The sequence below is a fragment of the Acartia tonsa genome, chromosome 14 (genome assembly GCF_053477335.1).
Source record: "Acartia tonsa isolate MP-2025a chromosome 14, ASM5347733v1, whole genome shotgun sequence".
NCBI lineage: Eukaryota > Metazoa > Arthropoda > Copepoda > Calanoida > Acartiidae > Acartia > Acartia tonsa.
The window spans coordinates 14,433,365-14,446,595 of record NC_137273.1 but is presented as its reverse complement, the minus strand read 5'-3'; the positions used below and the strand labels follow the sequence as shown (position 1 = coordinate 14,446,595).

At 32.7% G+C, this 13,231-nt stretch overlaps 1 protein-coding gene across 1 annotated transcript in view; it reads left to right on the top strand.

Moving 5' to 3' along the window:
* Positions 1-13,231, top strand: part of LOC145306448 (teneurin-a-like) — a 186,395-nt gene that overhangs the window by 108,177 nt on the left and 64,987 nt on the right. The window contains exons 25-30 of the mRNA XM_080148544.1: positions 5,499-5,567; positions 5,904-5,995; positions 10,454-10,567; positions 11,340-11,422; positions 11,855-11,956; positions 12,879-12,988. Of these exons, the coding sequence (XP_080004670.1) occupies positions 5,499-5,567; positions 5,904-5,995; positions 10,454-10,567; positions 11,340-11,422; positions 11,855-11,956; positions 12,879-12,988 (570 nt within the window). The remainder of the gene's footprint in view (positions 1-5,498; positions 5,568-5,903; positions 5,996-10,453; positions 10,568-11,339; positions 11,423-11,854; positions 11,957-12,878; positions 12,989-13,231) is intronic.

Genomic DNA, 13,231 nt, shown 5'->3' with positions numbered 1-13,231 from the left:
TATGACAATTGCCGACTAATTGATGTACATCCCCATTGTTAATACACAAAATTACCCCTTCTGTAGATTACAATTATTAATTGAAATGTATGAATGTAATATATCAACCAATCAAAATTCATTAAAAGTACTCAAAGCTATTAAGCCAACGAATAAGAAAACGTTATCATAAGACTTTGGTGACTTGTATAATAAACAGCCCATTTTCCCCTCTCTCTCTGCCGCTGGTGTCATAACTATAAGATTAACAAAAACAATTTAATGAGGAAATCAAATTTAGATTTTATTGCTAGGTTCTGGTTAGTCTATATTACTTTAGACCCGGTACTTGAAAGGATTTTCCAAAAGTTATTTTTATGATAATATGACAGTAAATTTATTGTTTTATATGCCCTGCTATTTAACTGTCAAACTACAATATTAAGACAACTATAGACCACGCTTGAAATGAGGAATTAAACTCCCAAAGTATTTAATTGGGTCAATGATGACTTTTCAGACTTAAAACGTTTTCAGATTACATCAAAGATCACTCTTCAAAAATATTCAGTCAAATAAATCATCATTACTTTTATTCCTCTCAATGTTTCTTCTTTATGATATGATTTTTTCAATTAAGATGCCCCGAGTTATCTTAGAAACATGAATGACAACATCCATAAGTAGCGAATCTTAAAAATTATGGATGGACTGTTGGAAAAATGAACAAAAGACCAATGTCATAAAAAATAAACATTAAACCAAAATTAAATAAATCATGTAACCTTTTAAAATTTATGTTGGTCTTTGAAGCACTAAGCTAATAAGGAAAATGTGAAAATCTAGGAAGTTATCTAGCACCTTAATCAACAATCAAGTCTTATAAAACTTGATGATAAATAAAAAGCTGACAAATAACATAGATTTAATAGCAAAAACTTTACATATATTTGGAGAACACTTTCTAAACCAAACTTTTATCAGCCAAAGGATTAATTTCAAAAATGGTGTTTCGAACATCAAATTTAAAAAAAAATTAGATTTATTTAAATCTTTACGGACAGTTTTTTTCCGAAAACAAACTTATACAAAGATTAACTTAATGACAGACATACAAAAAACCAATGGATATTGCTTAGATAAACACATTTCATTTATCAAAGTCTTAAGTTTAATTTTGAAGTCTAGGCAATGGTTATTATGTCCAAAATTAATAAAGCTAACCTTTTAAAAAACTAGAAAGTGAGACAGATCAGAACCTAGACAGACAGACAGAAACCTAGACAAACAGACAATTATAAAGCTTGAAAGACAGATAGATATAAAACTAGAAAGTGAGACAGATCAAAACCTAGATAGACAGACAGATAGAAACCTAGACAAACAGACAATTATAAAGCTTGACAGACAGATAGATATAAAACTAGAATGTAAGGAAGATCAAAACCTAGACAGACAGACAGATAGAAACGTAGCAAATCAGACAAATAGAAGCCTAGACAGACAGATAGAAACCTAGACAGACAGACAAATAGAAACTTGAAAGATATATAAAAATATGATAAATATATTATGCCAAAGCAGACAGATATATATTTACCTATACATACATGTTGAAACCTAGACAGATAGGGAATAACTCAGACACACATACATATAGAAACCTAGAGAGACAGACGAATATAAACCTTAACAGACAGACAAATAGAAGCCTAGCCAGACAGTCAAATAGAAACCTAGGTAGACAGACAGACAAGTAGAAACCTTATCAGACATACAAACTTTACAATACCTATACTATTACTATTTCTGACACACTTTCAAACATAGTGTCCAATCAATACCACAAAAGTTTTATTCATAAAGAATAGTGAAAATAAAAATACCCTATACTATAACAGTTGCAAATGTAATAATATCTACAAAAAGAAAAATTTATGCCAAGTACTTATAAATCAATTACATCTATTATAATGCAATAGAATAACGAATTTCAACACAGATAATTTTTAATTCAAAGTTTTATATTAGGTTTAATTAAACATCAAACACTGATTTATTAGTTCTATCTTCTCTGATAAAATAACGGCCAAGGGTTTTAAATATTTCTTATATTGGTGGTTTTGAGTAAACATAATTTGAAACACAGTTAAAGACTGATCCTAAAGTCTATCACTTTCAAAAGTGTAACACTAAAGTAGCAAGCTAACTAAATACTAAAATCTATTGTCATATTTTGATTTAATCAATAATAGGATTGTCCACAAACCTACCCTTGAAAACTTTAATCTATAGTTTAAAAAGATGTTTTCTCATTTTAGCAAATATTAATAATGTATAGCTTATTAATATTTGACTTATTTAGATTTGAAGACTTATATATAAGTTGAATATTTATGTATGAATATAATGTTGTATTTTGTGCGATATTGGCAATTAGAAGTATCAAATATCTTATTGTCCAATGCTTTCTTCAAGTTCAAATCTCGGTTCGACACCGCGTCATAAATAAAGACGTTAAAAACGGTTCCTACTGCTGCTATGTCAGATGTGAGATATAAATAGTTAGAATAGAGGGAATGCCTTGGCTCAAAACAGGCGCAACTCATTACGATGCACAGTCGGGATTTATCAGACAAAGGTCGTGCAATCAAAGGGTTGGTTGTCTGATAGCTGTTGGTACTCTAGGCGATTGAGCGAGTTACATTGCAATTCAAAATGCAGGTGACGTGGAGAGGACTTCCACGCCCATAGAGTCAATAGTCAATATTGATGAAAGTACCAAACTATGCATAAAATTATGTAAATATGTGTAAGAATAGTTATTTCTTTCATCGTATTATAAACCGCTTTCCGCGGATATAGAATGTACAATTATTAGAATAAAACCAGTTTTTTTAGCCCCGAGGTGCCGAAGACACGGGCTAAAAAAAAATGGTTTTAATCTTATGATTGTACATTTCTATATTCGTAGAAAGCGGTTTATAATACGATGCTAGACATAGTTTTTTCGTATTGATGAGAACCGGTTCCTGTCCACCAGATTCGAATGAATACGAGAAATATTATTATCATTTTGTATGCTTATGTTAAAATACATCTATCTATCTTGAATTTTTACCTATCTTTGGATAGAAGTCAGTTGGTCGTGCTACGGATTAGCTAAACTTGATTATTGTTAGTATTGTATAAACATTATATTTATATGTATATTGTATAAGTGGAGCATTGGTAAATTATAACACCAAACATTTGATGACTAAAAATCATAATTGAATTTTTATTATTATCATTATGTAAAATTCTAACAGAAACTAAAAATCAAAAGTAAATTTATATAACAAATGTTTTCTATCAAACGAGAATGCTTAAATCAAACCTATCTAAGTATAAAAGATACATCATATTTGTGTATTTTAGGATAATTTACAGCAGTTTGAAATCAACAAAGTGTTTGACGATTTTTTTCATTCCTTTGATTAATTAACACATAAGATTATATTTTTTATCAACATATACTTGTTGTTTAGATCTATTTTTCTATAAATTTTATTTCTTTTTTAAAAATCAATTAATCGATTCATATTTAGCGTCTTAGGGCAATGCCTTTGAAGGTGTAGGTAGGGGACATGAAAATAGCTTAAAACCATCCCATCTAAAAATGCAATAGCTAAAAACTATTCCTGGACCTATGTCAAGCTTCCCAAAAACGAAGAACATAATTAATTGATTAATCTATCTATCTATCTAGGATAGAGGGGAGATTATTGTCAGCTGTCTGAAGAAATTGATTAATCTATCTTTCTATCTAGGATAGAGGGGAGATTATTGTCAGCTGTCTGTAGAAATTGATTAATCTATCTATCTATCTAGGATAGAGGGGAGATCATTGTCAGCTGTCTGAAGAAATTGATTAATCTATCTATCTATCTAGGATAGAGAGGAGATCATTGTCAGCTGTCTGAAGAAATTGATTAATCTATCTATCTATCTAGGATAGAGGGGAGATTATTGTCAGCTGTCTGAAGAAATTGATTAATCTATCTATCTATCTAGGATAGAAGGGGATCATTGTCAGCTGTCTGAAGAAATTTATTAATCTATCTATCTATCTAGGATAGAGGGGGGATCATAGTCAGCTGTCTAAAGAAATTGATTAATCTATCTATCTATCTAGGATGGAGGGGAGATCATTGTCAGCTGTCTGAAGAAATTGATTAATCTATCTATCTATCTAGAATGGAGGGGAGATCATTGTCAGCTGTCTGAAGAAATTGATTAATCTATCTATCTATCTAGGATGGAGGGGTGATTATTGTCAGCTGTTTGAAGAAATTGATTAATCTATCTATCTATCTAGGATAGAGGGGAGATTATTGTCAGCTGTCTGAAGAAATTGATTAATCTATCAATCTATCTAGAATGGAGGGAAGATTATTGTCAGCTGTCTGAAGAAATTGATTAATCTATCTATCTATCTAGGATAGAGGGGAGATTATTGTCAGCTGTCTGAAGAAATTGATTAATCTATCTATCTATCTTGGATGGAGGGGAGATCATTGTCAGCTGTCTGAAGAAATTGATTAATCTATCTATATATCTAGGATAGAGGGGGGATTATTGTCAGCTGTCTGAAGAAATTGATTAATCTATCTATCTATCTAGGATGGAGGGGCAATCATTGTCAGCTATCTGAAGAAATTGATTAATCTATCTATCTATATAGGATGGAGGGGAGATCATTGTCAGCTGTCTGAAGAAATTGATTAATCTATCTATATATCTAGGATAGAGGGGGGATCATTGTCAGCTGTCTGAAGAAATTGATTAATCTATCTATCTATCTAGGATGGAGGGGCAATCATTGTCAGCTATCTGAAGAAATTGATTAATCTATCTATCTATATAGGATGGAGGGGAGATCATTGTCAGCTGTCTGAAGAAATTGATTAATCTATCTATATATCTAGGATAGAGGGGGGATCATTGTCAGCTGTCTGAAGAAAATGATTAATCTTTCTATCTATATAGGATGGAGGGGAGATCATTGTCAGCTGTCTGAAGAAATTGATTAATCTATCTATCTATCTAGGATGGAGGGGCAATCATTGTCAGCTATCTGAAGAAATTGATTAATCTATCTATATATCTAGGATAGAGGGGAGATCATTGTCAGCTGTCTGAAGAAATTGATTAATCTATCTATATATCTAGGATAGAGGGGAGATCATTGTCAGCTGTCTGAAGAAATTGATTAATCTATCTATCTATATAGGATGGAGGGGAGATCATTGTCAGCTGTCTGAAGAAATTGATTAATCTATCTATCTATATAGGATGGAGGGGAGATCATTGTCAGCTGTCTGAAGAAATTGATTAATCTATCTATATATCTAGGATAGAGGGGAGATCATTGTCAGCTGTCTGAAGAAATTGATTAATCTATCTATCTATATAGGATGGAGGGGAGATCATTGTCAGCTGTCTGAAGAAATTGATTAATCTATCTATCTATATAGGATGGAGGGGTGATTATTGTCAGCTGTCTGAAGAAATTGATTGCACGGACGGAATTGATAATGATGGAGGTAAACTCATTAATATTGAATGGTACTACTGATTTAAAACCCATTCTAAATTTTTTTTTGAAACATAATTAATTTTGAGCCAAAAAACATAAAGATGACGTCAAAAAGTATTACTGCTTCAGTGTCAGACATTTGACTAATCATTAAAGGGGAATATTTTGGTATTTACAAAGGTGAAATATTTTTTAAAAAGTAAGTTGTCTTTGGTATGTTGCAATTCATAAACATTTATTAATGTTTAAATTAAGTGAATATAACCAAATAATTATAAAAATTCCAACCCATCGCCAAAATTTTTACTCAAACGATGTAGTTACAATACTTGTTTTGTTGTAGATGATCTAATCGACTGTGGTGACTCCAGCTGTTGTTCTCATCCAGTTTGTGCTGAAAATATTCTTTGCGTCTACTTTGCTGATCCTGAAAAGGTTTGTATCTATTTATAATACAAAGTAAAACGATGTCAGTCTGCCCGACCCCCCCCCCCAAAAAAAAATAACTTTAAAGGGGTGTCGACTACCCCCCCCCCCCCCAAAAAAAAAAAAAAATATTTTTTTTTGCTTTTACTTTTTCTTTTAAATATAAAATATGAAAAATTAGGTTGATCAAACCTCTTGAGGCAAAGCTCCTAGAGGCTAGGGGCGAAGCCGCTAGTCTATTATATATTCATATTCAAAGGTATGAGTACGGCTCGGCTGCCAAGCCATGCAGCCCGTTTATGTTTCTGCGGCTAAAGAGCCATGGAGCCAGCGGATGGCGTGTTTGAAGCCTAATGGTTGAGTTTAATTTGTTGGATTATTGTATCTATCTATCTATGTCTCTTATTATTTTTAATTTTCTATATTTTTCTTAACATGAATTCTAAGAAAATTAAGTATAAAACCAAATTAAAGGATAGAAAGACTTAAATTATTATTAGGAAAAGTGTATGTATATAACCCAACAATTTCCCCCTTAAAAAATATTTTAAACTAGCGGCTTCGCCCCTAGCCTCTATGGGCTTTGCCAAAAGAGGTAATTAAAATAAAAATAAAAAAAATAAGTACTACTGGTGCTGCCAGTAGTTTTATGTGAAATAATTTCCTCATAAACAAAAAAATGGGGAGGGGGTGTTTTAGGGGAGTTGGGGGTGTCCCAACCCTCAAGAAAATACCTTAAAGCCACCACAGGACCAATATGTATATACCCTGAAGTTTAGAATCCGATCGGTTCAGTGGTTACCAAGATCTTAAGGGACGGATGGACGGACAGACATCATTCTACTTTGTATTATAGATAACGTGGGTAGATATAGTCTTATAGGGCCCACTGAACCTAAATTTCAAATACTTCAACTAGGGTGGGGTCAAAATGGGGGAAGGAATGGGGAAATTGGTCCACAATTGTGTTTAAGGAAGTTACCACCGACATATACTGCCAAAATTCCACAATTTTAAACCAAATAAATCTCAAACAAAAGCCCTGAGAAACCCAATTTAAGAAAAATTTTGTAATACCCCTTAATACACAATTTGGGTACAATTTCATCCCCTTCTCTTTAATTTTAGATTAATTGATCAGCTAGAGATTTTATGACACCCACCTAAAATCTAGAATACAAAAAAACATACTTTAACCCTTAAAGATCGGGGGAGCCCCCCCCCCCCCCTCTAGTTTTTTCAATCTCATTTTTTTTGTAGGTAAGATGGAGAGCTGTAACTTCATGACTTTTTAAGTTTAGTAATTATACATCGGCAAAAGTTGATTTTATTAGGATATCTGGTCTGTGTCGGTCGTGGTGTCCGGTCAAAGTCGGTTGGGTAGCAAAAAAAATTAGAAAAATTCTAAATAAATCTTAATTTCTACATTATGACTTTTGTGTATAAGGTAGAAACCTAAAATTTTTTTGGTGAATACTTAGATATCAATGACCACCTGAGAAAAGTGGTGTTGTGACCGTTTGACCGCTTCCTGACCGACTTTATGACCGATTTTTGTCCGGCTTTTACTACAAACATATATCATGAATATCGTGGCTTCTATTACAGCTAGAGACCTATAATTTTTTTTGGTAAATCCTTGAGCAATAATAAACAGATAAAAATATTAATTTGCGCCGCCAATCGCCGTTTTACCGCCGTAACCGCCGAAAATGGCGGTTTCCGTTATTTGCCGTTTTTCGGCGATGATCAGAAAAAGTAATTTTTTTGTTATAAAAAATAAAAGTTCGTCCTAAAATTTGGTCATCCTAGCTGCAAAATTGGCCGCTCTACAGCTGTTTTAAAATTTAGCGGCTGGCCGCTAAAAAGCGGCTAAGGAGCGGTCTGACTGCTATGACTAGAAAAAGTAATTTTCTCTAAAAATACACATAAACCACCAGAAAAAAAATTTACGTCTTTATCTGTACCAGGAGCCGAGATAGAAGGGGGGCTCTTTGAGCCCCCCCCCCCCCCCCCCCCGATCTATTAAGGTGGGAATTGGGGCCCGTTCTGTAAGGGTTAATAGTTATTTCTCGCATCGTATTATAAACGGCTTTCTGCGGATATAGAATGTACAATTATAAGATTAAAACTAGTTTTTTTAGCCCCGAGGTGCCGAAGGCACCGGATAAAAAACTAGTTTTAATCTTTTGATTGTACATTTTTATATTCGTAGAAAGCTGGATATAATACGATGCTAAACATAGTTTTTTCGTATTGATGAAAACCGGTTCCTATCCACCGGATTCGAATGAATACGAGAAAAATCTTTCGAATTTATTTGAGATCCTTATCTCTTAAAGCAGCCAGATAAACATGACGGATTTCAAAAACAAATATATAATTCCCAAAGCTTTTAGAACAATGAGACAAATACGTTGTAGATTATATGCTTATTATTAATGGGAATCCTCACAAGATAAAGGTGATTAAAATAGTAATTAGTAATGAAGTGAGCCAGGGGTGGAGGGGAGAGACTACAGGGGGTCATTTGCGAATTATAAAGGATTCTACCTAAAATTGAATAAGTTTTATAGGTTTAGCTTTGACCGAGGAAAACAGGACACGAATATGGCAACTGAAAAATATAGTTTTCTGTAAACGTCTTTGTCAATAACTATATTAAATATACTATATGAAAAGGATGAAATTATTATAAATAAACTTATTTTCTAATTCTATAAGAGTGTTAGATAAAAAAAATAGATGGAAGCTATCGCTCAACCTTTCATAAAAAAGTTTTTTTTCCTTATATACCAAAAGTAACAGTAAGTCTATAATGTTAGCTGAGATATCTGTGATTGCTTTATCGAAAAGGTTCTCCTTTACAGTGGAGCTTCTTATAGGTCCAGGAAAGATCTATAGCTATAAATATCATTGACATCAACTTTTTACTAATATTTAAAGTGAGGGAAGTTCGACCCCCCCCCCCCCCTTTTACCTAGAATCTAGGGGCTTAGTCGCTAGTATTTACATACAGAGAGAGAAAAAGATAAATAAAAAGAAGAATGGATGAAATCCTTCTATCTGGTATAAATGACAGACTATTTGGCATAGTATTCTACCATTTTCTCATTCTTTCTCAATATTTAACACCAGTGGAAACTTTAATACGCAAATATTTCAATTTTAAGATTCAACTATCTTACTATATTTAACTACATTTGCTTTCCTCTAAAAATTAATGTATTTAGTACAATGGTGCTCCCGATTTCTAGTATTAGATAGATAGATTTATTATTCTACTAGTTACATATAATATAATAATAAAGCACATTAGGATTTAATAATGAATTACAGTTAACATATACAGTATTATATATTAAAATATAACTAGGAAGATTCATGGCACTACACTGTATCTTGGTACGTTGTAGATTTACCCACGACTTGGTTCTGTTTTTCAGGTTGGGGATTGGGTGAAGGCGGCAGAAGGACAAGACAGGCTGAAAGGCCAAAAGTCATGTTTAAATGTGTTATATTTTTTAAATTTAGTAGCCTTCATTCCTGCCTATCCCCCTTCGCCCTGAAAATGATTACATTATAACATATATTATTACATATATGGATACTTATGAAAGAAAAAAACTTCCGGTAAGCAGGTTTATGGTTCATATTGTTACAAATTTTTTTGTTATTTAATACAGTAGTTGTTTATTTTTGTTTTATGTTTACTTTGCAAACTAGCTGTAAATGGTTAAATCACATACATTGTCAGTTGGGTTATTTTGTCATTTTATGTCATGTCACAGTAGTTTCATTTTATTATTCTTTGTCTTTGTATATTTTTTGCTCTTGTTGTAATTTCATAGTACTTTTTAAATTTTTTTTTTTTGGTGGTGAGTTTTCAGGTTTGTATATGTTTGTGTTTTTATTGGTGGTTTTGTTTTGTTTTTCTGTCACTGAGTGTTTGAGTTTTCTCTGTCTGCGTTATGAGCTGTGTGTCAGAGTTTTGATTCCAGAGCGAGCTGTTGATCTAAAATAAAGAAATTGATTTTTGATTTTTAGTAATTAGTAATTAGTATTGTTAATCAAATCGTTGGTATCAATGGGGACAGAAAAAACTTATGTGAAATAGCCTAAATCCTTCCATTGAAGTATATAAAGCTTCTCTGAATAAAAAAAAGAACCGAAAGTTTTAGTGTTCAGTTTTTTGCGAGATCATATGTAATAATCAAACCACAGCTTATTCCTAAATTAAAAGAAATAGTCTGTAATGATTTTAAATATTCTAGTAATTATCAGGGCGGCTCTTCTCTCTTAAAATAAAAAAAAAACTTATTGGGACGTATAAGAAGCTTTACTGTGCGAATACTCATATCTTTAAAACTCCAAACATTTAAATGCCCAATAATTCACAACAAAAAAAATATTTTTTCCTTTAAGTTAAATTTTAATTCCTCGTTATTGACCGTTTTTGTTGTTTAGATTGTCCAGAACCGCACAGATACAGAGAGTGACTTGTCCTTCTTCCAAAGGTCCAAATTCCTTATCACAGGGGAGAGAAGTGTTCAGAGATATGCTAAAAAGGAATTTTATAAGGTAACTATCTATCTATTTATATATACATTTATTGTATGTATCATGTTTTTTTGTCTATCTATCCATTCATCCATCCATCCATGCATCTATGCATATCCAACCACCACCCATCTAACCATCCATCCATCCATCCATCCATCCATCCATCCATCCATCCATCCATCCATCCATCCATCCATCCATCCATCCATCCATCCATCCATCCATCCATCCATCCATCCATCCATCCATCCATCCATCCATCCATCCATCCACCAATCCACCAATCCATCCATCCATCCATCCATCCATCCATCCATCCATCCATCCATCCATCCATCCATCCATCCATCCATCCATCCATCCATCCATCCATCCATCCATCCATCTATCCATCCATCCATCCATCCATCCATCCATCCATCCATCCATCCATCCATCCATCCATCCATTTATCCATCCATCCAACTATCCATCCAACCATCCATCCAACCATCCATTTATCCATCCATTTATCCATCCATCCATCCATCTATCAATCCATCCATCCATCCATCCATCCATCCATCCATCCATCCATTCATCCATCCATCCATCCATCCATCCATCCATCCATCCATCCATCCATCCATCCATCCATCTATCCATCCAACCATCCAACCATCCATCCTTCCATCCTTCCATCCATCCTTCCATCCATCCTTCCATCCATCCTTCCATCCATCCTTCCATCCATCCTTCCATCCATACGACACATCCATTGATCTATCCATTGATATTTCCATCTATCTAGGAAACGGACGCAGCTATCCTACGAGGACGAGTTGAGACCAGAACCGGCGAAGGAATTATTGGTGTTAGAGTCAGTGTAGACAGGTATATACTATTTTGTAACCGTCTTTGTCTGATTAAGAGACGAAAGGGCATACAGCCAAATGATAGGTAGCTTTTTATACACTAAATAGCAAAACATTTAAGTTTTTCAAAAGCGATTCTTATGACATGATCTTTTAGCATATTGTTCTTGTGCTTATTATCCTATTATATGCTTTAAGTAACTACTGTTCCGATTGAGTTCTTTAGGGTAGCTTTATATATTACCCAAGAATGTTTCAAGGTATTTTGTTTTTAGATGAAGGTCTTGTAATGGTTTTAAGCTATTTTTACAGACCCATAAATGCCAGGGGCAATTTCGCTAGTAAACATTAAATTTATTTCTTAAGTAAAATGGCAAAAAGTTCATTTTAATTTTCTAAAAATCTTCAAATTTATATTTAAAAATCTGTCAATATTATAAAACTATTCTAGGACTGCTGGTGCGTCTAACTATGGATTTACACTAACACGTCCTGGTGGTTGGTTTGATATGCTAGTTAATGGTGGTAAAGAAGTAACACTTCAATTTCAAAGGTAGAAATATAGATAGATATTTAAGTAGACAGATAGAAATAGAGATTAATAGATATTTAGTTAAATAGATAGATGGCTTATGTGTTAGTCAACGGTGGAAAGGAAGTAACACTTTAAGTCAAAGGTAGAAATATAGATAGATAAATAATTGGACATCTAGTTAGATAGACAGACACTCTGATATGTTGGATGATAGATAGGTAGATAAGTAGATAAAGATAAAAGTTAGATAAATATAATATATATAGGAAGCAACACTGCAATTTTAAAGGTAGAAATATAGATAGATATATAAGTAGACAGATAGAAACATAGATAAATAGATATTTAGTTAGGTAGATAGATGGCTTATGTGTTAGTAAACGGTGGAAAGGAAGTAACACTTTAAGTCAAAGGTAGAAAGATAGATAGATAAATAATTGGACATCTAGTTAGATAGACAGATACTTTGATATGTTGGATGACAGATAGGTAGATGAGTAGATAAAGATAATAGTTAGATATAATATATATATAGGATTAACACTGCAATTTCAAAGGTAGAAATATAGATAGATATATAAGTAGACAAATAGAAATAGAGATTAATAGATATTTAGTTAAATAGATAGAAGGCTTATGTGTTAGTCAACGGTGGAAAGGAAGTAATACTTTAAGTCAAAGGTAGAAAGATAGATAGATACATAATTGAACATCTAGTTAGATAGACAGATACTTAGACAGATAGAAAGAGAGATAAATAGATATATAGTTGGATAGATAGATGGCTTATGTATTAGTCAACGGTATCAAGAAAGTAACACTGCAATTTCAAATGTAGATAGATAGATAATAAGATATATTTATAGTTAGATAGATAGATGGATAATTAGTCATATGTATACTGTATAGTTAGATAGATTACTTATCCTCGCATTTTTAGGTCTCCTTTCAAGCCAGTAACCAAGACAGCTTTTGTGCCAAGGAATGAAATTTTTCTACTAGAAGCAGTAACCTTATCATCCAGCAATAATTTCATAAAAAATTATTCAGGTAATCACAGTTTCCTCTCCCAGTGCCTAGTCCCTTATCCTCCCGGAAATTAATTGATAGGGATAGGGTAAGGTAGTTTTTCTTACGACACCTTCATTTCCAATTATGATTGCTCTATTGACACTTAAAGGAAAACCACCCTAAATCTAACTATTCATTTCTATGCTTATTATTTCTATTTATTTATTTAGATGATATATTATATGTTAATTTATGTTTTTCTATTATATCTCTTTGTCTAAA